The 25,980-nt window shown below is 36.6% G+C and overlaps 1 protein-coding gene across 1 annotated transcript in view; it reads left to right on the top strand.

Moving 5' to 3' along the window:
- Nucleotides 1-25,980, top strand: part of IKKepsilon (I-kappaB kinase epsilon) — a 406,399-nt gene that overhangs the window by 315,484 nt on the left and 64,935 nt on the right. Inside the window, exon 16 of the mRNA XM_090415707.1 lies at nucleotides 5,155-5,256. Coding sequence (XP_090271833.1) covers nucleotides 5,155-5,256 — 102 coding nt within the window. The remainder of the gene's footprint in view (nucleotides 1-5,154; nucleotides 5,257-25,980) is intronic.

Raw genomic sequence — 25,980 nt, 5'->3', positions numbered from 1 at the left:
TCAAGGGAGGGCACCTACTCTACAGCTTTTTCCAACCATTCAATCCACCAACTACACCAACGCCATCTACTGCCCGTCATCAGCACTAGTAGTTTTACAGACAATCACAAACATTCATGCCCATGGCGGGATTCGAAACCGCAGACTTTTGGCTGGAGAGAAGATACGCTGAACACTCGGCCAACCAGGCTAGCTTATACGTGTCCAAAGAAATTAGATTATCAGTTAGATTAGCTAATTATTATCTCTAAACATGTGCTTTCTCCACTAAATATCAACACAAGTGTAATCAATGTCTAAACATGCATACCAGATAATAAGCTCTCTGGTCAAACTTTGCCGAAACTTTTATAGTTTTTAACTATATATTCAGCACAAAACTTTTATAGTTTCTGTATTCAGCTTTGAAATAATGTTGGATTTAATATCCACTTAATTTATATAATTTTGCATCGCCGAAGTAAAGCCTTTTGGCTCTTTATTTCAGTAAATATAATTTTTTAAGATTAAGCTCAGAAGTTAGCATATGGAGCAAATTCTGTTCCTCATTTATATGGTCTGATGTTTGCTTCTTGAATTTCATATCGAAAAGAATGACATGTAAGAAAGTTTTAAAGCGAATAACAGTTGAGCAGCTCTCAGATGTGAACTGTAGACTAAAATACACAAACATGATTGAAGGAAAAATGATAGAGTTTGAGAACAGGAACCAAACCATGGAGATTCAGTGGCAAACCTTGAAGAAAACCTTTATTGATTCAGCTAGAGAGGCATATGGTGAAGTTGTCTGCAAGGATAGAAAAATTAGAACTCCATGATGGACACACGAAGTTAAAGAGGCAGTGAAGGAAGAGAAGAAAGCATATCAAAAGTTCCTGGCAAATAAGGCAGCTTGTGCTCTTAGAGAATACAGAGACAAATGTAAGAAAGCTAAACAGTGTGTAAAACTAGCTAAACAAAAGTCATGGGAGAACTTTGGCAAGAACATAGAAAATAAATATCAGGAAGGTGGCAAAATATTCTGGAGGTTGTTGAAGAAGCTGCGGAATGGATGAAAGAGTGCTGTAAAAGGAGTTAGAGATGATTAAGGTGACATGAAAACAGGAGAAAAAGATATCCTTGAAGTATGTAGTAATTACTTCGAAAAATTGCTAAATGAAACAAGCAGTGATGACAGCACAGTGATGAAAAACACTGACTAGGCATGCAGTCAGGAATACACATCCATACTTGAAGTAGAAAAAGTCATCAAAGGCTTGAAATATGGAAAGGCAGCAGGAATAGATGATATTCGACCAGAAATGCTGAAGTATGGTGGTATAAAAGTCTTACAGTGCTGCACTGCATAGTTCAGAAAGCCTGGACAGAGGGACGAATTCCCGATGATTGGAGTAGAGCTCTCATAGTACTCATATATTAAAAGGGAAATAAAACTGAATGTGAGAATTACAGAGGTATTTCCCTATTAAATGTTCCTGGCAAGATCTATGCAGATATACTTGAGAAACGATTGAGAAGAATTGTGGAAGAAAAGCAGGGCGAAGAACCAGCTGGATTCAGGCCAAATGGAGGCTGTCGGGATCAGATCTTCACTTTACGACAAATAGTCGAGAAAGCATGGGAATATAACAAAGATCTCTATTTAAGTTTTATCGATTTGGAAAAGGCATATGACAAGGTGCCAAGAGAGAAGCTATTCAATACACTACAGTTATATGGTGTGAATGGGTCATTATATCAAGCAATACTTAGTCTTTATTTGAGTTGTAAATCAGCCGTTAGAATTGAAGGAAGTACAGGAAGATGGTTTAATGTTAAATCTGGTGTGAGACAAGGATGTACATTATCCCCACTGTTATCTATATGGATCACATTATGAAGGAAAGTGGTATTAAACACGATATCAAAATTGGAGATGTTATTTTCAGCTCTTTGCTTAATGCGGACGATGTTATACTTCTAAATAAATCCACTACAAGTCTGCAAGATTCTCTGACTAAATTGAATAACTGTTGTAATAGATATGGTATGAAGGTCAGCAATAAAAAGACAAAGATAATGAAAATAGACAGAATCATTGAAAATGTCAACTGTTTTGTGAATGGAGAACCTGTGGAACAAGTAAAACATTTCAGCTACTTAGGCACGATTTTTAGTGAAGATTATAAATTAAATATGGAAATAGACAACAAAATCAACAAAGCTGGTATGGTAAGAAGTCAATTGAATAAATTCATATGGAATAAGAAAGAAATTAGTCGGAACACTAAATTAACTATATACAAGACAGTGTTCAAACCAATTTTAACTTATGGATCTGAGAGCTGGGTCAGAAGTAAAACATTTGACCAAAGACTAGAGACTGCAGATATGAGAGTCCTGAGAAAGATTAGAGGTGTGAACAGATGGCATCAATGGCAATATCATATTAAAAACGATTATATTAGGAAAGAAATTGACATTGTCAGCATCGAGGAATGCGTTAGCAGAGCTAATCTCAGGTAGTATGGTCACTTAAACAGAATGAGCAAGGATAGATTAGCGAATCAAGTGTTCTAAGCCAGGTTGGCAGGAAAATGACCCAGAGGAAGACCAAGATATAGGTGGATTGATACGGTACAAAGTGCCTTAGACAATAGAAATATAAGATCTGATAATGTTGGAGTCTTGACAAGTAACAGACTGATTTGGAGGAAAATTATAGATAGGAAGTTAGTAATGATGTAATTTTTTCATGTAGTACTATCATATCCTGTACACCCCTTGAGGGTACATGGCAGGAATTTGATGATGATGATGATTTTTGCTTCTTCTCTCCTGATCCAAGCATTAGCTCTAATCTAATAAGTAAAATTATCCTTGCTGGAAGGAGTGCTTTTATTCCCTATTCCATTCAAAATGGAATTTTCCAATAAATGTGCCAAAGCAGTTCAGGTATAAAAAATGCAACATATGCTCAAAGACTCAAGATAAAAACTACAGCCTGTTACTCAGCTTTCACTACATCCAGTAAGAACTGGATGTAGAGAAAATCTAAATCTTCAGATTCTGAAATCCAGATGCATCAAGTCACTTTCTGCACAAATGCAGTTCAGCATTCTAATCCTTTGCCAAAAATATTTGGCCAGAGCTTCTACCCTACTATGTTTCCACCTCTCTCTCTCTCTCTCTCTCTCACACACACACACACACACACACACACACACACACACACACACACACACACACACACACACACACACACACACACACACACACACACATCCTGATAGAACAATAGAAACATCTCCTAAAGAGAAGATATAATCTTGGCAACAGTTCATCTCCTCCATTTCTTTTATTTAGATGACCAAGGTAAATCTTCCTCTACTGTTCCACAAACCATCTCAGTATGCTTCCTCTAATCTGCTAACAGGACATCAAAAGAATTCTGATTAGCCTTGATACCAATAAGCTCTATCCAGATGATATCTCTCTGGTTGTACTAAGAGCCTGTGCTCAATAATTAACACCCATCCTGTATTTTCCTTTACAAGCTATCCTATTCATGTGGTATCTATCCAATGACATGGAAGCTAGCTTTGATCCAGCCCATTCTTAAAAAGGTAGGTAAAAGTCAGCCATCAGACTGTGTTCTCATTGCTTTTTTTCCATTAATATCCTCATCCCCCAGTACTTTCAAAAGTCATTAGCCACCAACTTTTTCACTACCTAGAAATCGTCAGTAAATTAGTAATCACCAATATGGATTCTAGCACTCTTGTTCTACAGCAAATCTTTTCACTAACTTTACTTGCCTTTGGATACAGTCTGTGGAAAGATTTCGTGAATTTCATCTGGTTGCTCTTGGTATTTCCAAGTCATATGATCAAGTCGAACATTGCAGCCTTCTTTCTAAGCTGCAGTCTTGTCATCTTACCCTTTGTAAGTGGATTGCCAGCTTATTCATCTCTTCATCAATTGTCCTTCATTGCATGCCATAGTGGATGGTGTCTTCACAAGTAATTTTTAAAACAATACCAGAATACTCAAAGGCTCTGTGTTTTTACCTACACTCTTTTGCCTAAACATCTGTAATCTTCCCAGTATTCAATCCTGTTCATAACTTTGTTGATGATAGCACACTCCATTCTTCTTTGTCATTCACAAAATCTTGTAGTACTCAGTAATCCTTTAAACACCTATCTTTTAGCCATTCTCAAGTGGTGTTTCAATAATACAGTCAATTTCAAGGATACCAAAACACCATCCTGCCATATTTCCCAGAAGAAATGATTACATCTCACTCTCCCGCACTTTTGATCACCCTGTTCACCAGCTAAGATCAGTTTCTCTTCTTGGGCTGACTTTCACATGTAGCCTCCAAAAAGCTTGGTATTCTTTTTCATTCAAAACATTAATTCTCTTCTGCTCAACTCCTGACACCTTATAAATTCCAAATCTACCCAACCTTAGATTATTATTCTCACATTTGAAATAGCACACCAGCAACCTCCCTCAAAATGATAGATTATATACAGAAGAAACTATTTGCTTAGTAGATGACCCTTCTCTTACTGATCCCCTCAGTTGCTTTCCAATAGATGTGCTGTTTTTACATTATGTCTTTTCTATAGATGGAAACAAGCAATTCCATCAATGCTGCCCTACTGGTTGCCACTAGTCCTCCACTTTTCTCTTATCATGCACAAACATAAGCAGCTACTGGACAACATCCACATATCATTTAGTTTTAGACTTACTAAGCCAACTTCTTTTCTCTCTTCTTACATTCATTTGTACCTCTGTTTTTTGGAACAGTCTTCTCCATACTGTATTCTTCAGAACAGGCAATCTCCAACTCTGTAAGAAATATATTAACAGATAGTCTCTTTACTCTGATCACTTGCCCACAAATCTTCATAGATTAAGTGTAGAAAATAAAATGCTATGTAAACTGGGGAACATTAAATGTAAAAGTTTCTAGTTTCAGATATGAAGTACATTGATGTATATTTCTTGTTTATTTTTGAAAGCTTTCAAAAATGAATAGGCACTTAAAATTAACCAATGTTGTTAGATTAAGAAATTTTAATTTTTTTATTAAATACCTATTATTGTTAACTGCAAAACTATATATTCTTCCTTTGCTAATTGAAATCCATATTGAATTAGGATCAAAGTACAGCAGGTGAGCAGAAAACTTAAATCTCTTTTGGAAGAAGATTGTTTAAAAGCATGCAACCAGATAGCTCAAAAATTGGATGAATTTTATAGGTTAGTTTTTATCCTTGTACCTCTTTAATTTTGCATGAAATGTCACAGTTGATAGCTCCATTCACGTTTCTTCACTAGTATTCACCAATATTAAAGGCATTAGAGTAGAATAAAATAAATTAAGTAAATTAATTGGTCTGCTGAGATTTCGCTGGATTTCCAACCACTGTAAAGTAAGAGGGTGGTCTGAGAAGTTATCGGCCTAACAATGAAAAAACGAATTTGTAATTTCAAAATAATTTATATTTTTCAGCATAATCTCCCTTAAGACTAATACATTTATTCCAGTGATACTCCAGTGCCATTATCCCATCCCTGTAGTGGTTCATGCTGAACAACTGGCTTCTGTCCACTGTCTTGACTGCTGTTTGGATTATTGTGTGTAATGGTGAATCCAAGTCTCATCCATAGTAATAAATCAATGCACAAAATTAATTTTATTCTTGTTAAAACGCTCCAAGCACTGTTCAGAGATTTTCATGCGAGTGTGTTTTTGATCTGCTGTGAGCAAGTGCATCACCTATGTTGCGCAAAGCTTTTTCATTTGCAATTCTTCATGCAAATATATCCTACACGTTCTTTTGAAATATGTCTGCCTACAGTCTGAGCAGTTTCACTCACTTTGACTTGTCGATCATCAAATGCCATATCGTGCTTGATCAATGATTTCTGGTGTTTTAGTTAATATAAAAAGCCAAATGGCTAGTTTTTTGGCACCTTAATATAGAAATTAAGGGGATAAACATCCTTTGTTGTTTTATAGCCAGTAAGCGAAACTAAAGATCGATAACTACGATCTATGAGTTTCATGCCGAAAAACTATCGGCGAAGGCAATTCGAAGTAAAGTTGGGGCAAGCTCCCTCACTATTCTTGATATTTTCTCATAATGTAAAACACAGCTCCTAGGAGATGTAATACTGTCATTACATTATGAGGAGAGGTCACTACCCAGACCGGTTTCAACCTCTCCTCATAATGTAATGACAGTATTACATCTCCTAGGAGCTGTGTTTTACATTATGAGAAAATATCAAGAATAGCGAGGGAGGCTTATAAAACAACAAAGGATGTTTATCCCCTTAATTTGTATATTAAGGTGCCAGAAAACTAGCCATTTGGCTTTTTATATTAACTAAAATATAATTACACCTTTATGGCATTCGTATAGTGAAGGTAAATAAGTTCTTTTCACTAAGCTTTGATATCTTCCAGGTCTACCTACTCACTGATGAGACCTCAAAAAAGGTTGAAACAGGTCTATGTAGTGACCTCTCCTCATAATGTAATGACAGTATTACATCTCCTAGGAGCTGTGTTTTACATTATGAGAAAATATCAAGAATAGTGAGGGAGCTTGCCCCACCTTTACTTCGAATTGCTTTCACCGATAGTTTTTCGGCATGAAACTCATAGATCATAGTTATCGATCTTTAGTTTCTCTTACTGGCTATAAAACAACAAAGGATGTTTATCCCTTAATTTCGATTTCTGGTGTTGTTACACTTTTTTGGACGTTCTTCACATGGATCATCTTCAAGGCTGGTACGGCCACGTTTAAACTCTGCAGCCCATTTCTTAATTCTTGAAAATGAAGGAGAAGAGTGTCCATAAACTTTTATGAACTTCAAATGAATTTCTTTTGGAGTTAAACCTTCTTTTACAAAGAATTTTATAACTGCACAATACTCAATTTTATCCATTTCAAGAGATACAGACAACACTTTTGCTTCAGAAAAAAATCTTGCTGATAGTGTTGCCATCTATGGATGAGGCTGAGAACTTTTCAGACCACCCTTATACTTGTTACAAAAATATAGGCATTATAACAATGGAATTTCAAATAGTAATAAAATACTCAGGATATTTGGATCATGAAAGGTCATTTTGTTTAACTTTCCTGTAAAACAAGTGATTTTTATCTGTTTTATTGTATTTTTTTTCCCTCTTAGAATAACTGCTGTTTATTTATTATTTATGTCTAATTTATTTGTAAGATATTGCAGTAGTGACATAAATTGCCAGTGACAGATTAGAACAATGTTAAAGATACCAAGCTATTTTAAACCTGGTTTTACTCCATTTCCCAAGTAAGCAAACAGACAAATAAGTCAAGTTTACGCCTGCAAGTGTTGCAAGTCTAGCTGACCCTGCACGTAGTGCAAGACCAAGGCACTCATGGTAAAAGTAGAATAAGCTCTGATCACTAATCTTAATATTTACCCTTAATGCAAAGCACATCTCCTGGAGGAGATGTATGATGCTTTGTATTAAAGGCAAGGGGGCCACTACCCAGACCGGTTTCGACCTTTATTGAGGTCTCATCAGCGGGAGCCAGGCTAGAAATACCAAGATTTTAGTAATACAGAGCTTATAAATTGTAGCCTGGCTTCTGCTGATGAGACCTCAATAAAGGTCGAAACCGGTCTGGGTAGTGGCCCCCTTGCCTTTAATACAAAGCATCATACATCTCCTCCAGGAGATGTGCTTTGCATTAAGGGTAAATATTAAGATTAGTGATCAGAGCTTATTCTACTTTTACCATGAGTGCCTTGGTCTTGCACTATGTGCAGGCGCAAACTTGACTTGGGAAATGGAGTAAAACCAGGTTTAAAATAGCTTGGTGTCTTTAACATTTATTATACCCAAGGTAAAATACTTTCTACATTTATATCTCCTCCTGAGATTTTTATTTAATAAGGTTAAAACACCTTATGGTAACTTGTTCTGGTAAAATACTTATAAGCTCTGTATTACTAAAATCTTGGTATTTCTAGCCTGGCTCCCGCTGATGAGACCTCAATAAAGGTCGAAACCGGTCTGGGTAGTGGCCCCCTTGCCTTTAATACAAAGCATCATACATCTCTTCCAGGAGATGTGCTTTGCATTAAGGGTAAATATTAAGATTAGTGATCATAGCTTATTCTACTTTTACCATGAGTGCCTTGGTCTTGCACTACGTGCAGGGTCAGCTAGACTTGCAACACTTGCAGGTGCAAACTTGACTTGTTTGTCTGTTTGCTTACTTGGAAAATGGAGTAAAACCAGGTTTAAAACAGCTTGGTATCTTTAACATTTATTATACCCAAGGTAAAATACTTTCTACACAGATTAGAACAATATAGCTGCAATAAAAACTAACACATGACATAACTCCTGAATGGTAAAGTTGAGACTACTTATTAAAACAAATCATTAGACAAAGAATCAAGAATTAGAAAAAGATGAGAAGCACTTAGAGATGCATAGGAAGGAGAAGAAAGTTAAGCAAAAGAAGAGACAGTAAAGCATGTACAGTCCAGAAGCTCTGTCAATCAAATATGGAACTTCATGTTTGGTTGATCAACCAAGCCATTTCATGTTTCCAATACGTGGGGTGGTGGTCTCACACTGGGTATTGAAATATGATATAAAGAAATATATGGTATAGCGATTCACTTATATTAAATATACCATTGACGACTACGTTACCATTTCAAGTTTTCTGGGAGCAAAAATATAACTAATACAATTGAAAAATGGGAAAGTAAAGTAAAGTAAAAGATAGGATATGAAAGGATTGCTGGAAGAAGAGGAAACTGAAAATCATTAGTCTGTTACCATGATATGATGATACCAAATTAAGAAAGGCTATAATTTGTTCCACACGCTGTATAGAAGAAATGGTTGTAAGTTTTTAGATGTGTAGAGTGAGTTTGAGAGAAGAATAGATGTACTGAGTGATTATAAAATAACGTCAAGTGTTCAGAGTCCTCTAGCGAGTAATGTATTAGACGAAACACACCAATATTTGGTAGACATACACAGTGGAACATGGGGATTCGATTTAACAGAAAAAAAAAAAAGTACCAAAAGTCGCCAAAAGGGGAAATTTTGGCACTGTTTACCAAGTAAAATTTGCATTATCGCGTTTCTTGTGGGCGATCATGCAATAAAAGGAAAGCCTGTGAGATTTCTTATCATTCGTAGATGAACTGCTTTTCAATGCCTCTTACCTTACGTAAGCGTGCTTTGTTAGTCGAACTCTGTTATCAGCGGAACAATAATGCCAGTGCTTGTCTTCATGATTTTCGTCATATGAAATACGAAAAGAACTGATTAGCGTAACAAACTTACGAAAACTGATTCAGCGATATGAAACTACTGGAACTCTAGCAGTGCAGGTAGGTAGGGGATGCAAACCAATCAATCAATCACCAACAAGTTGCAACTGCTATTGTGGAACAGAAGATGACGAATGTGCAAGGTACCAGCAGTGCACGAGCAATATCCTGGCAAACAGATATCGCATACACAACGGTGTGGAAAATCTTACATCAGATGTTGAAGTTTTATCCCTATAAAATCAGTCGTGTTCAAGAATTGCGGCCTGGTGATGTGACCACACGAATCGACTTATCTTTGAGATTCTTAGCGCTCATGGAAGTGGATGATGCATGGCCATGGCAGATTTTATGGAGTGACGAAGCGCACTTTTATTTGAACGGCGATATTAACACATGCAACTGTCGCATTTGGGCTGCAACTAATCCGCACGTGTGGTGCAGATTTACGGCATCTTTTATCATCGGTCTATACTTTTATGAGGAAAATCGCCAAAATGGACTAGTGACCTGTTCCATCAATGCTAACAGGTATGCCAATATGTTACAGAACTTTGCGGTTCCACAACTGCAGCAAAGAGGATGTCTCGATTTGACCATTTTCATGCAGGATGGTGCACCACATCACATGAGACTTCAGGTACAGCGTGTTTTGCGACAACATTTCTCTGACAGAAGAATCATTAGTCGTGCATTTCCCATGCCATGGCCACCGAGATCGCCTGATCTCAATCCTTATGACTTTTGGCTGTATGGATTTCTTAAAAGCATTGTGTATCAAGGACATGTACCTGATATTCCAACTTTGAAAGATCGAATAACGTTACACGTGAGACAAATCAATTCCGATGTGTTGCGAGCCACTGGAAAATGTCGTGCACCGTATGCAGTTCCTGGAACATCAAAATGGTGGTCATATTGAACCTCATTTGTAATTAACAATAGACGTCATGAAATTGATGTGTGCTCTCTCTCATATGCCATTTAGTCATTCATTAGTCACACCTACTAAAATTAATTTGGCAGCGCCAAAATTTCACCTGTTGGCGACTTTTGGTACTTTTTTTTTTCATTAAATCGAATCCCCATGTTCCACTGTGTACGTCTACCAAATATCGGTGTGTTTCGTCCAGTACATTACTCGCTAGAGGGCTCTGAACACTTGACATTATTTTATAATCACCCGGTATATGAGGGTCAGTCTGCACTCGAATGCATTTAGTATTCAAAATCTGGAAAAATTTATTGACTTGAGACCTAATACACAGTCATCCTTTGATCATGATTGGAGGTATGGTGAGAATCTGCATGAGAATGGCTTAGTTTATGTAACCATGTTAGTGATATAAATATGTGTAATCATGGAGCTCAATATGGTTAAAGGATGATTTTGTGTTCATCTGGTTCAGACTTATTAAGTGTGATAAAATCTGCATCTGTGAACAGACTACATAATAAATCTGTTGAGGCATTATATACAAACTGAGATTTGTCAGTTGTCAAACTCGATCATTAGGTGGGGGGGGGAAGAACTAATAAAGTTCAAGTTTTTCATCACCAATGCTGGAGTACCTCAAGGCTCTGTCTTATTACCCATTCTCTTTCTCCTGTACATAAATGATTTACTCACTATCACCATTAATCCTATCCACAGCTTTGCAGACAATAGCACTCTCCACTCACCCTATTTTTCTTATTTGACAAACCATGCAGTAATCTGACATTCCAGGCTATAAGATCATTTAAAACTAGTGCCTTAAACATTAACCTATGTATTATCCTTCAGTGGGGGTGAGGACAACCTTGTCATGTTCAATGCCACTAAACACAATCTTCCTTTTCTTTCGCAAAAGAGTTCTCATTTCACCTACCCTTACCCTCAGTTATAAACATATCACCAGACAAGATCAGATCTCTGTGTATTCTGATGTTTACCTCTGGTCTCTTCTGGCATAAACACATCACATGAGTAGCCTCCTCAGCATCCAAAAAATGAAGCATTCTCTTTCATTCAAGAGACTGTTTTACACCCAACCAATTCTGAACTATATACAAATCCTAAATCTGTCCCATGCTTAGAATACTGCTTGCATGTTTGGAGGTGGTACACTTAAAACTTTCCTTAAAATCCTTGATGCTGTCCAGAGGTGAGCAATTAGGCTCATAGATGACCTCACTCTCTTACAGATTCACCCCCCCCTTTATCTCACAGATGCAGTGTCTGTGCACCCTGTCTATTCTACAGGTACTTCAATTGCCATTGCTCCAGTGAATGGCAGCCACCATTCATTCACTTTCTGCTGCACTTGTTAATACAAGAGCAGTAGCTACCTAGCATCTGTTTACTGTGCAACTACAGACACACCAAATCTTCTCCTTCTCCTCTTCCTCTTTTATTTTATCCACCTCTGTTCTCAGAAACAGTCTTCCTTGTGAAGTATTCTCAAACAACTATAACCTGCAGCTCTTCAAAAAAAAAAAAAAAAAAAAAAAAAATTGATAAACTTCTATTTCATTTTTCATCTGCACCCCACACACAGTGCTGATGTGTTTATATGTCTCTTGATTTCTCATGTATGGTATCAATAATATATATAATAAAAAAAAAGCTAGTATGTGACTCTAACAAAATAAGATACAAATAAGATACATGGTTGGGTGTTGTTACAGAGTTGATCATTTCTTAGTAACAATGAAATATATCTTCAAATCAACCTGATGGGTGATAAATGATCAGGTGATCATATATAAGTGACTTTAGCCATCTGAATAATGACTGGGCAGCTGTGAAACCTCATTAGAAGAATAAAGCAGAAATTTATTGAACTGTTGCAAGACAACTTCCTCAAGTATCATGTCAGAAGAACACAAATTCAAAGTGTTAGGCCTCATTATAGTGTCAGGGTGGAGGGTGGGGACCATTTAAAGACATAGTCTCATATTGATGGCAGTTATCTGTTGAGGCATTATATACAAACTGAGATTTGCCCTTTGTTCAACTGGATCATTAGGTGAGGGGGGGGGGGACTAATAAAGTTCAAGTTTTTCACCACCAATGCTGGAGTACCTCAAGGCTCTGTCTTATTACCCACTCTCTTTCTCCTGTACATAAATGATTTACTCACTATCACCATTAATCCTATCCACAGCTTTGCAGACAATAGCTCTCCACTCACCCTACTTATTTGACAAACCATGCAGTGAGTGCTCTGACATTCCAGGCTACAAGATCATTTAAAACTAGTGCCTTAAACATTAATTTTACTGAACATTAACTGTACTGAAAATTTTAGATGGCAAAAAATTATAACCTGGTTAGAAGAATGCCAGATTCCGTCCCATGGTATCAGTTGCTGAATGGGAAGAATATTGGCAATGTATGGGAAGCACTAAAATAATACTTAAAGGATGCATCATCAGAATGTATCCATAGAGTTTTGAAGAATATAAATTCTCAAGAAAAACATGACATTATTATTATTATTATTACGGGTATCTCCATGGAGTCAGTAGACTCATTGCGGGAGACCCAAACTAGCAAAACAATATCTGTCATATCTCTTCTTGAATTCATTTACAGACGAAGAGCTCACTACTAAGTCAGGCAATGAATTCCACTCATTCACCACCCTCCAGGCAAAAAACCTTGTTCTGACACCCTTGTTAACCACACTCTTCTTTAATTTCCAGAGATGACCTCTTGTTCTTCCATCACTATCACACAGCTGAAACATTTCCCCTGCATCAATCCTATAAAAACCTTTCAGTAATTTAAATGTTTCTATCATATCCCCTCTTCTTCGCCTATCGACCAATCTCTGCAGTCTACAAGCTCTCAATCTATCAATGTAGGGAGCATTTTTTACGTCACTCACCAACTTGGTCACTCTTCTCTGAACCCTCTCCACAGCCTCCTCATCTCCAAGGAATCCAGGTGACCAGACCTGAGCACAGTAATCCAAATGTGGAAGTATCAACGCTTTATAAAGGGGAATAATAACCTCTTTATCTCTGGATGTCAGTGTGTTCCTCAACAACCAAATAATCCTATGTGCAATCTTGGACACCTTAGCAATGTGTCCTCGGAACTTCATCTCCCTATCTACCAACACCCCCAAGTCCCTAGCCTCATCAATCTCTTGGAGAACCTTTCCATCAATGTAGTACACAGCTGGTAGTCTTTTAATCCCAAAATGCATGACTTTACATTTTTCCACATTGAACTGACATCCATTATCTTTTGCCCAGTTCACCAGCTTATTTAAATCATCCTGCAAACTTTCAACATCAGCTTGATTTTTTATTGTGCTACCCAACTTTGCATCATCAGCAAACAACTGGATATCTCCCTTTAAGCCATTTCCTATATCATTTATATACAAATTAAACAACATTGGCCCAAGCACAGAGCCCTGTGGCACACCACTGGTCACCTGCCTCATTCTAGACTCGGCTCCTCCATACACCACCGTATGGTATCTCTCCCTGAGCCATTCTCCTATCCATATCACCAATTTAATATCCATTCCCATCTGCTCCAATTTGCGTAACAGTGTTCTATGGGGTATCCTGTCAAAAGCCTTAGCAAAATCCAGAAGTACCACTGTGTAGCCAGTTCCTTTGTCCAACTCAGATGTCATTCTATTATGAAAAGTTAATAGATTGGTAAGGCAGGATCTACCTTTAACAAAACCATGTTGGCCCCTATAGAGTATCCTATCCTGATCCACCCATTTCTGAATTTTGTCTTTAACCAACTTTTCCAATACTTTTACCACTACTCCCGAGATGGTGATTGGTCTGTAATTTACTACTGCAGTTTTATCGCCACCCTTATGCAAAGGAACCACTTTGCCTAACTTCCACTCCCTAGGGACCATACCAGAGTTCAAACTCAAATTAAATATCCAAGTAAGAGGGGTTGACAATTCATTTGCACATTCACGCAACACCCGAGCTGATATTCCATCTAAGCCTACAGCAGTGTTTGCATTTAAATTTTGCAATATATTAAATACCTCTGATTCTTTAGCTTCAGTTCTCACATCAGGTATTGCTACAGGTTTAGAGATCTCTTCACTTGGGTGATAGACTTTTGAAAAGTGATCACTCAGTAACTCAACTATTACATCAGATTTTGTCACCTCAATACCATCAGCACCCACTAAAGTTATCCTTCCGAAGTCATTCTTCTTCTTACTTGCTACATAGCGGAAGAACTCTTTGGGATTACCCTTGATCTCTTTGGCTAAGGTCTTCTCATAATCAGATTTAGCTTTTTTTACTATGCTGGTAACTTTCCTAGCTTGAGCCTTGTACTGCTCATGGGTGTACTGATCGCCTTTCTCCTTGTAAATTCTCCATAACATTTTCTTTTTTTGCAGTTCAAGCTTGATACTACTGCTCATCCATCTAACGCCTGCCTTGTTTGACCTCCTGACCATGGGGACACAATCTGATATTGCTTTCCTCAGATACTCGCTGATTTTATCCCATGCACTGCTAACATCTTTCCCCTGCAATATGTTCTGCCATGGGATGGCTGCAAGCTCACTCCGAAGCTTGTTATAATTGCCTAACCTGTAGTTCCGTATATACCCCTTCTTAACAGAAAAATCACAGATTTTGCAACCTCCCAAGTCAATATGATCGCTTTCACCAATTGGAGGTAACGAGGACACCTTACTTATGCATATAACCTCTGAACCAATAACCAGGTCTAATACTCTCATACCACGTGTCCCTTTAGCTATGTACTGTTTCAAGTAATTATCTCGTAGAAGATGTATTAACTCCATTTCCTTTTTGCTATGTGATATTTCCTCCTTCCAATTTATATCACCGTAGTTAAAATCCCCCATAATAATCACTAAGCCTGCACTCATTGCACTAATTTGCTGATGCATGAATTCAATATCTCCCCCTGTACTCCCTGGCCTATAGCAGCATCCAACTGTATATTTGGTTGCATTGGTCACTATTTCGCACCAGACTGCCTCAAATGAACTCTCATTCACATGTCTATCATCTTGATATACTACTTTCTTTGGCTGCAACACATCAGCTAACATAGAAAAAATATCTTGAATCAGCTTGAAATTGTGGGCATGTGAAAATAGTTTTAAGTTTAGGGTTAGTAAATATAAAGTTATGCCTTTGGTGGGGATGAGATATCCAATGCATATTATATTGGTCGGATTATACTAGAAAAAAAAACTGATCAGGCTTGGCATCTTGAAGCTTTAGGAGATAAGAAGCTGAAATTTGGAATACTATAGCAAAGATTTGTAAATATAACTCAGAAAATAATTCCAATACTGAAACAAACATTAACATCTAAGAATAAGGAAGTCATTTTTGCCTCTTTATGAAGCCCTGATACTACTTCATCCAGGCTGCTGTGCATATATATAGTGAAGATAGTGAAAGAAGATGTTAAAGAGATATTGAGACTGAAATATTGATTATTATGAGTGCACGTTGAGAATTTGTGTGACTACAGGCATTGCAAACAGGAAAAGAATAAGAGATGTACAAACTACTGAAAAGATCATGTAAAATATTGGCAGATGAAATTTTTCTCATCTTCCATTTTATGGAAGGTGAAAAGAGGAAAAGGCTAAGGGCTAGAAAATGTGATAGTTTACAGATTTTTTGTGAAATTTTCATTAAATAAATAATTACTTAAATTATAAACTTGCCATGGATAGTATTGAAAGCATTTGCTGTTTATTGAGCTGAAGTTTTTAAAAACTAGTTTTTAAAACTAGTCTTTCAGAAATGTTGAGTAATTTTTAGCCATTCTTTTTGACATTATGGGAATTCTGCTGCTGATAGTGGAATGAGAAAGGGAAAAAATAGCCTTTCATATATGTAAAGGATTCCTCCATTTAGCTTGTATGTGACTGAATGAACAAAGTGTGATCTGCTAGATCCATCTTGTCATAATGGTGGTTGTGTGTTTCTCCCCAGCCTAATGAATGGTTGGTGGTGTAGCATTGCTACTTTAGTAGGAGCTATTATAGAACAAGGTAGTTTCTCATTGTCTTTCTTGTCCAGTAGTATTTTTATCTGTATGTATATTCAGTTTGTTTTGAGGGACAAAAAACCTTCACCTTCATATGAGACTGGCCACATCACTTTGATTGAAAAGTCCTCATAAAAATTCTTTGTATCACATGAGATTGAAACCTAGTTTTTCCAATCAAAGGGCTTTGTCAAAACCAACTGAGCTACAGAAGGTCATAATGGTGGTAGTATGTGTGTGTCTTATGTTCTTCAAGGCGAATATGAGCATTCATCTAGATTAGTAAGTTCATACACTTCTGCAATTGTAAGCTGCAAATTTAATCTTTTTAAAATTGAGAATTTGATTCATCTTTCCTAATGCTCTATTCATAACGATCTGAATATTTTTACTTTTAGACTGAGACTTGAAAAAATTTTATGTAATTTTTGATAATTGATAAATTCAGGTGTGTTTGTGCAAGTTAAAAAGTCTAGATTTCAATTTTAATTGAATTAATGTCTAAAGGAACTTTTTTTAAAAAAGATTTCCACGCAGCAACGAGAGAGTTTATCACATTAAACGTGAGATTAGAAGATTTTGCATTGAGTAACTAGCTTTTCATTCTGTGGAACAGATTTCAGAAGGCATAGTTTACATAGTCAGCACAAATAATACACTATGATAGAATTGCTCTTTTACTGCTCTACACTGTTCATTTTAAAATTCATTTGAAAATCATGATATAGAGTTGACCTTTGATTATTCATTGATGAAACGTGATTACAAAATATTATAATCATCTTCATCAACATTAAATTCCTGATGTGTACCCTCAAGAAGTGTACAGGATGCTATGATAGTACTACATGAAAAGTTTTAATTATTACTAATTCTATCAACAATTTTCTTCCAAATTAGTCTTATCAGTTGGAACTCTGAATCATGAAAGCTAATCTGAGGTGACATGAGAATAGAGCTAATCAAAGATGGTATGGTCCTTAAACAGAATGGGAGAAGAAAAGTTAGCAAACCAAGTATCTTAGATTACTTCTACATACACTAGTGGCCAAATTTGTGGAAACCTTTTGGAAAAAGTGTATTTTTGAGGTTTGATGACTCATAACACCACTTTTTTTTTTGGTGTAATACCATAAAATTATATATCAATGGAAAGATAATTTAATCAAGAATGTAATGCAATAACTTTTATGAAGGATTTTTTATTAAAACAGCAGTTATAAAGAAGAAAAGTGAAGCACATAGAAAAACTGAGGTATACAAAAATTCTCACAATTGTGAGTTAATACTTAGTTGGGTAACCTTTAGCGTTAATTATGGCCTTACAATGCCTTCCCATGGAGTGAACCAAGTTTTTTAGTTCTGCAGCTGTTATAATGTGAAACCAAGATTGAATTATTGCTTCTATTAATTGGGTTTTATTGGTGAGGTGCTTCTGACTAACAAGTTTCTTTAATCAGCTCCATAGATTTTTGATTGGGTTAAGGTCTGGGCTATTCCCAGGCCATTCCAGCAGTAGAATATGATTATCTTGAAACCACTTTTTGCACACAGCAGCAACATGCCATGGAACTGAATCCTGTTGAAATATAAATGCTTCATTATCTTGGAAAAGATCACGTGTGGAAGGCTTCGGTTTGGGCTCAAGTATTTCATTTATGTATTTTTTGGCATTTATATTCCTATTAATCACGCAAATTCTGCCCACACCTTTTGATGCCATGCCACCCCAGATCATTATACTAAGTGGGTGTTTCACGGTAGGTGTAATGCAATCAGGGTGCAAATCTTCTCCGATTCTTCTCCTTACGTATTTTATGCCATCACTACCAAACGGGAGATTTTGGTCTCATCACTCCAAATAACACTGTCCCATTGTTCCGCTGTCCAGTTAACATTTGTTTTATCCCAGCTTAATCTTTTCAGCCTTTGTTTGAGAGATAAAAATGGCTTTTTTTCATGGAATTCTAGCATTTAGACCAAATTCCTGCAGTCTGTGCCGAACAGTCCTTGCACTCATCTTCACATCGTATTGTGCCATTTCATCTTGTATACACCCAGATGATTTTCTTCTGTCACATAGGCTCAGTCTCTCAATTCTTCTATCATCACTTGCTGTTGTGCACCTTTTCCTGTCTTTACCAGTCTGGTTTTGTAGTGACTGAGTATCCTCAGTCACTACCTCTTCAAAAATTTAGAAATGCCACCTTTGGTTAAGTTTCCACCAATTTTTCTTCTAATTTCTTCATAACTGTAGCCTTGTTCACTTAATAGTACTATTTTACATCGTTTTCTGGGTGACCAGTCAACTCTTTGCACCATTTCTTTAATTTTATTACGTTTTACAAGCTCACTAAATGAAAGAACACAAAAAAAACAACCAACTTGATAGCAATCACATAATATGCTGACAAATGTCCTCCTCTCAGCTCCAATACATGACATCAATAGCTGAATCCTACTGTGACCTTATTGGCTCATTGCCAAAACAAGATGACACCTGATTGGCTCTCTAAACACTCATACTCATTGGCTACATTCAAATGAAGGAAAGCTACTTCATATGAACCTAAGCAAGTTGTGCTTCTTGTTTCTGGTTATTTGGCTATAACTTTTCATAGAATACAGATAATTGACAAACTTTGTTGCATTACATTGTTGATTAAATTATCTTTCCATTGATATATATAATTTTATGGTATTACACCAAAAAAAAAAGTGGTGTTATGAGCCATCAAACCTCAAAAATACACTTTTTCCAAAAGGTTTCCACAATGCCACTAGTGTACATACTTGTTGAATGCTAACAATGTCAAGTTCCTTCCTAATATCTTATATTAGGAAGGAAATAGTTTACATGAGTCCGCCTTTGATGCCATATGTTACTCTCTGAGTTTTCAGAATTCTCATACCTGTGGTCTCCGATCTTTGATCAACTGTTTGATTTTCAACCCTGCTTTCAAATGCATAATCTAAAATTGGCTTGAACACCATCTTATATACAGTTAATTTAGTGTTTTGACTAATTTCTCTCTTATTCCATATATATTCAGTTGGCGTCATACCTACTAGTTTTCTTAACTTTGTTGTCTATTTCCATATTTAATTTTCCATCTTCACTAAAAAATTGTGCCTAAATAGCTCAATGTTTTCAATGTTTTTGCCAATTTTTGTTGTCTTGGTCTTTTTGTCTGTACCAAATTTGTTACAGTAGTTATTCAGTTTAGTTACTCTTGCCAACCTGTACTGGATTTATTTAATGGTAACCATCATCAGCAGGAAGTGGAGCTGCAGTTAACTTCTCCAGTTTTGAAACATTATGTTTAATGCCAATTTCATAATGTAATCGATATAGATGATGAAGAGGAGATAATGTATACCCTTGGTTCACATCTGATTTTAAAATTGGTGAATTGGAAAATTCACGAGACAATTGGATATTTGTTTAGCTCAATATTATGAACTTAATAAAAAATTGCAGCATAGTGGTAAGCAAGATCTTATTGCTGACTTCTCTTTAACTAAACCAGCTGAAGTATGCAATGAGTATTATACAAATGATGTCCAAGAGATTTTAAGTGATGATGACTTCTGGCCATCCACTCGTAAATGAAGAACATCTACGAAATGTTCGTTTTGAAGACAGTGATGACGATTAAATTATGCATTTTATTTTATTTTGCCTAAAACATTTATGCATTATGGGCAATGACGTTTATGTACAATTTGTATTTTTATAAGTTTATACTCGTAGACAGGCTTATAGGTTGGTTATGAAGCTATCGTTCTCCTAGAAGTCCTGATGATGCCCTCTGGCGGGCTAAGTAGGCGTTCTTGGCCGTTGGGCTGAAGGTCTGCTGATGTATGCCTCCCAAATTTGGGGCAGTCGCATACAGCCAAATTTGTTGAGGTTTGGAGAGTTTCTTAGGGCAGAGGCTGATTCCATAAATAGTCTTTCGAATTTGTATTTGCTCTGGTGTATTACTGTAGCTTTCTTCCACCGTATCCTGTGGCAAGTATCCAGAGCATGGTCTGCAAGACCAGAATGGCTGTACTTGTAAAACCGGATGTAGTCCTTGTGTTCAGAAATTCTGATATTTGCTGTCCTGCCTGTTTCCTGTGGCAAGTATCCAAGTATCCAGAGCATGGTCTGCAAGACCAGAATGGCTGTACTTGTAAAACCGGATGTAGTCCTTGTGTTCAGAAATTCTGATATTTGCTGTCCTGCCTGTTTGGCCAAAGTACAACAGTTTACAACTGCAAGGGACCTGGTATACACCAGGTAGGTCTAAGGGAAGTGGTTGGTCTTTGGTAGAAGACGCCAAGAAAACGGCCAAGAACGCCTACTTAGCCCACCAGAGGGCACCATCAGGACTTCTAGGAGAACGATAGCTTCATATCTTCATTCTCAGTTACTGTATTGTTAGTGCCTGTGTGCACCTGCCTTTCTGTAAGTTCCTTTTGAAAAGGGCAATGTGACATTGCCGAAATATCAGAAATATTTATTAAAGTATAATTTAATTTATATTCGGATCTACGTTGTTTCAATTCCCTAAGTGATTTAGAAATAAGTTTATACTGTACTATGTATTTTGTTTAGTTTATATGTTTTCTTAACTTACATCAATTACTTGAATTAAATAAAAATATATTTTTGTTGGATATGTCATAATTAAAAAAAAAAAAAAAAGATTTTGTAACATAACCTTAGTTTTGCTATGTCTTACATAATGCGATTTATTATATAACGTGAAATTTCTGTGGAACCTAACATCCGCATTATATGAGGGTTACCTGTAGTTAGAGCCATTGCATGGAATGAAGAGTTAAGCAGGAGGAAGATAAATGCTGCATGGGAATTAACCAAGAGATATTTAACAATATAAATGTGTGAGTATATTCCAAAGGTCAGAAGTCTGAATAAGGTAGATGTCATATTGATGAATGAAGGGATTAAGCATGAAATCTGGAAGAAGCAGATACAAGGCACCAGAAGAAGAATAATGCTAACAATCAATTTCATCAGGAATATAAAGAGCAGGCCAGGAAGGTAACTCAGTTGATAAGGACAGCAAAAGTCAGTATGAGCAGAAATTAGCAAATCAGGTCAAGAAAAACTCCAGAGTTTCTCATTTATGTGACCAATAGAAGAAAGAATGACCATGATATAACAGACAAAAAATGGTGGGACGGTAACTGTTGCAGAGGATATAGTTGAAGTATTTAGTGAATAATTTATAGTGAGGGGTATATGTGTAATTAAGTTTGATGTCATTAATCACGCTATATAAAGAGCAGGCCAGGAAGGTGACTCAGTTGATAAGGACAGCAAAAGTCAGTATGAACAGAAATTAGCAAATCAGGTCAAGAAAAACTCCAGAGTTTCTCATTTATGTGACCAGTAGAAGAAAGAATGACCATGATATAACAGGCAAAAAATGGTGGGACGGTAACTGTTGCAGAGGATATAGTTGAAGTATTTAGTGAATAATTTATAGTAGGGGGTATAGGTGTAATTAAGTTTGATGTCATTAACCACGCTACCAGCCAGGACATATATATTCGTCCACATTTCCATGGATGTGAAGTGCATATTAAAATTGTAATACCATTGATATTACATTGAAATTTATGATGGCTATGAAGCTGTTGAGGATGCGTATTTGATCTTTATTGGCTGGTAAGGTGGTTAAGACAATATGATTTGATGACATATCATCGCATGTCTTCAGGGAATGTTCAGTGAAGTTGGTAGCAGCATACAGAAATGGGTTGATAATGCAGTATTCTCTGTTTGTGAGCATGGGTTTATTAAAGAGAGATCATGTTTTATCAAATTACTTATGTACAGTAAAAAGGTGATGAATGATGTATTGGACAAGAGAGATGCATCTGGTATAGTGGTATACTTAGATTTTGCAAAAGCTTTAATACTCTGCCGCATGACAAGCTGTTAAATGAATTGAAATTAATGAGATTGCATAATATTTGCATAACATAATTAATGAGGTTGCATATGACAGCCAGATAACAGACTAGTCTGTTATCTGGCTGTCATATCAGTATAAGAAAGTTGTATATTGCTGTGCAGTATCCCAAAAGGGGAAAATCAGCAGTGGTGTGCTACAGAGGTCTGTATTGGGGCTATTGTTGTTGTTCAAATCATGTTATTATTATTATTATTATTAAGAGAGTCCTCCAGGGAGTCAGGGACTCATCAAGGAAGGCCACATACTACATGCACCAGCTATCATAGTTATTCTTGAATTCATTCACACTGCTTGCAATGTGAATGAATTCAATCAACTCACAACAACATCCAGTGGCAATCCATTCCACTCATGCACCACCACCCTATGAGAGAAAAATCTAGCCCTCAATCCCTATTTAGCAGCATTCATTCTCAGCTTCCGAGGATGCCCTCTTGTCCTTTCACAACCTCCCATAAAATGAAAAATTTCATCAACTGAAATCCTGTATGACACTTTCAGAAGTTCGTAAGTCTCAATTATATTATTCTCTCCTCCCCGTCTTTCTCCTGTTTGCTAGTGTCTCCGGCCTACTAAAAATTCTTATTCTATCTCCATAATCAGTATTCCATAATCCTGATATCATTTTGAACACCCTTTACACTCTCTCCACTATATTAGAATCACAACAGAAACCAGGATATTAGACCTGTGCACAATAATCCAAGTGAGGTCTAATTCAAGGCCTTGTAAAGAGGCAAAACGACATCCTTATTTTATATGTTAATGTTTGTTTCAGCATTGCAGTTATCTTGTTAGTTGTATTTGCAATCTTTGTTACATGGCCCTGCATTTCAACTTGCTAGCTACTAACACTCTACGATCCCTAGCCTAATCAGTTTCTTCTAGCATAATCCCGCCAATATAATACCACATTAGATATCTAATTACACCAAAGTGCATGACTTTGAATTTACGGACATCCATTTTCCCATGTCCACAATTCCAGTCTGTTCAAATCATTCTGCAAGTGCTGCATATTAGCAGCATTTCTAATTACCTATCTTTGCATCATCAACAAATAGCTATATTTCATCTTTCAAATTCTTATTAAATTATTTCAATATTATTAATATACAGATTGAATAACAGTGGATCAAGGACTGAACCTTGTAGTAGACCACTAGTTACTTAAATCCTGCAGACTCACATCCTCCGTATACTACTTTTTGATATCTGTCAGTCAGCCATTCTCTTAACCAAGCTAATATGTCATGATCCATACTCATATTCTTCAATTTACACAACAGTCTTCCATGCTGCATTCTGTCAAAAGCCGTAGCAAAATCCAAAAGTATCATGGTGTATCCGTTCCCCTTGTCTAGTTCAATGATAACATTATTATACGAGGGGTGGTCTGAAAAGTTCTCAGCCTCGACCATAGATGGCAACACTATCGGCAAGATTTTTTTTCTAAGTTGGTACATCTGTCATAAGCATCCATGTGGAATTGCAACTCATTCTATCAAGTAATTTGTTTTATACAGCTGTCAGGATAAAATTGAGTATTGTGCGTTATAAAATTCTTTGTAAAAGAAGGTTTAATGCCAAAAGAAATTCATTCAAAGTTCATAAAAGTTTATGAGCATTCTTCTTCATTTTCTATAATTAAGAAATGGGCTGCCGAGTTTAAACGTGGCATACCAGCCTTGAAGATGATCCACATGAAGGATGTCCAGAAAGTGTAACAACACCAGAAATCATTGAATCAAGTGCACGATATGGTATTGGATGACCAGCCAGTCAAACTACATGAAGTTGCTGAGACTATAGGCATTTCAAAAGAACGTGTAGGATATATTTTGCATTAAGAATTGCATATGAAAAACCTTTGCGCAAGATGGGTGCAAGATTGGTGTTTTGGGATTCTGAAGGCATTTTGTTTATTAATTATCTTAAAAAGGGTAAAACAATAACCGGGTAATATTATTCCGCTCTTTTAACCAGACTAGACAAAAAAAATTTGTGAGAAAAGACCCATTTTGCATCAGGACAATGCACCTGCCTGCCCACAGAGGTGTTTTGGCAATGCAAAAATGAAGAAATCTGCACTATGAATTGTTGGAACATCCATCCTATTCCCCAGATTTGGCTCCCTCTGACTTCTATCTCTTCCCAGAACTAAAACTCTTCCTTGCTGGTCAACATTTTTCTTTGAATCAAGAGGTTTACAGCTGTAGAGGAGTATTTTGCAGATGTTACTAAGAACCACTACAGGGACGGGATAATGGCGCTGGAGCATCGCTGGAATAAATAGTTAAGTCTTAATGGAGATTATGTTGAAAAATAAAAATAATTTTGAAATTATAAATTCGTTTCTTCATTGTTAGGCCGAGAACTTTTCAGACCACCCTCGTAGAATGTTAGCCAGTTGCTAAATCATGACATTCCCTCATCAATCTTTGCACCACCCTTGTGCAATGGGATTACCATACATTCTTTCCATTCCTGCAAAATCTTCAATGTTCTGAGACTCAATTTATTGTTGAATTCTTATTTAGTTTGTGCAACAGCTCTATTACCTCCTTTTCATACACTTGAGTTTCTTCATCAAGTGAAGAGGTAGCAGTGAACTCAATGTTGTATACACCAGATTGAAAGCTTTTAGCAAAATAGGTACTCTCTTATGCATCTGTCAACCTCACACCATCTGCATTCAGAAGAGTTATTTTTTCATATTCATTCTGTCTTTTAATTGCAGCATATTGATAGAATTCTTGTGGGTTATCTTTATCTTGAAGAGCCAGTTTTTTTCATGCTCAGACTTAGCTTTCTGCACAACAGTTGTGACTATTCTCGCCTGCTGCTTATGATTTTCATAACATATGAAAAGAACTAATCCAGAGGAATTTCATAATAAAGTGTGACACCTTTTTGGCAACTCGTATATGAAAATGCGACTTCTGCATTACTTCCACCTTAGTATCACCTCTGGGTCTGGCTCCCATTGAAGAGACCTCAATAAAGATTGAAACCGGCCTGGGTAGTGACCCTTCCCATAATGCATAGCATTATACATGTCTGCAAGGAGATGTGCATTGGATTATGGGATACTAAGGCAAGTGATGTGAAGTCTTAGCTTTCTTATACGAGTAGCCCCAGTCCTGAAAATACTTCAGGTGCAAACTTTGTTTGCTTACACTTGGATAAAGGATTAAACCGAGTACATAATTTCTTGATATCTTTAATTTATAGGTGAATCTTTCTACTTCTTCCAATTTTTCATCCTAAATAGAAATTTTCATAGTGTTATTGCCTGAAGACATTGTTTTTGATTTGTGAATGCTGATTATTATTAATAATAATAATATAGACCATGTATAATCCAACATAATCCTGTTTATACCATGTAATTATAGCATTGTGAACATGCCAGCAAAGGTTGGTCGATTGGTAGAGCCTCTGCTACTAATGCCTCGCAAAAAAGTTAAGCAAGTTTGAGCGCAGTTAGTAGTTGGAAGGGATCATTCGTTCAATGCTGTTGGCACACTCCCTCGATGAGTCCTTGGACTCCCTGGAGGTGTCATATAATAATAATAATAATTTCTCTTGGCACCTTTTCACATA

This window comes from Typopeltis vanoorti, chromosome 1 (genome assembly GCF_054136105.1).
Source record: "Typopeltis vanoorti isolate ZY-2024b chromosome 1, IOZ_Tvanoo_1.0, whole genome shotgun sequence".
NCBI lineage: Eukaryota > Metazoa > Arthropoda > Arachnida > Uropygi > Thelyphonidae > Typopeltis > Typopeltis vanoorti.
The sequence above is the reverse complement of the archived record's forward strand: the minus strand, read 5'-3'. Positions and strand labels throughout refer to the sequence as shown.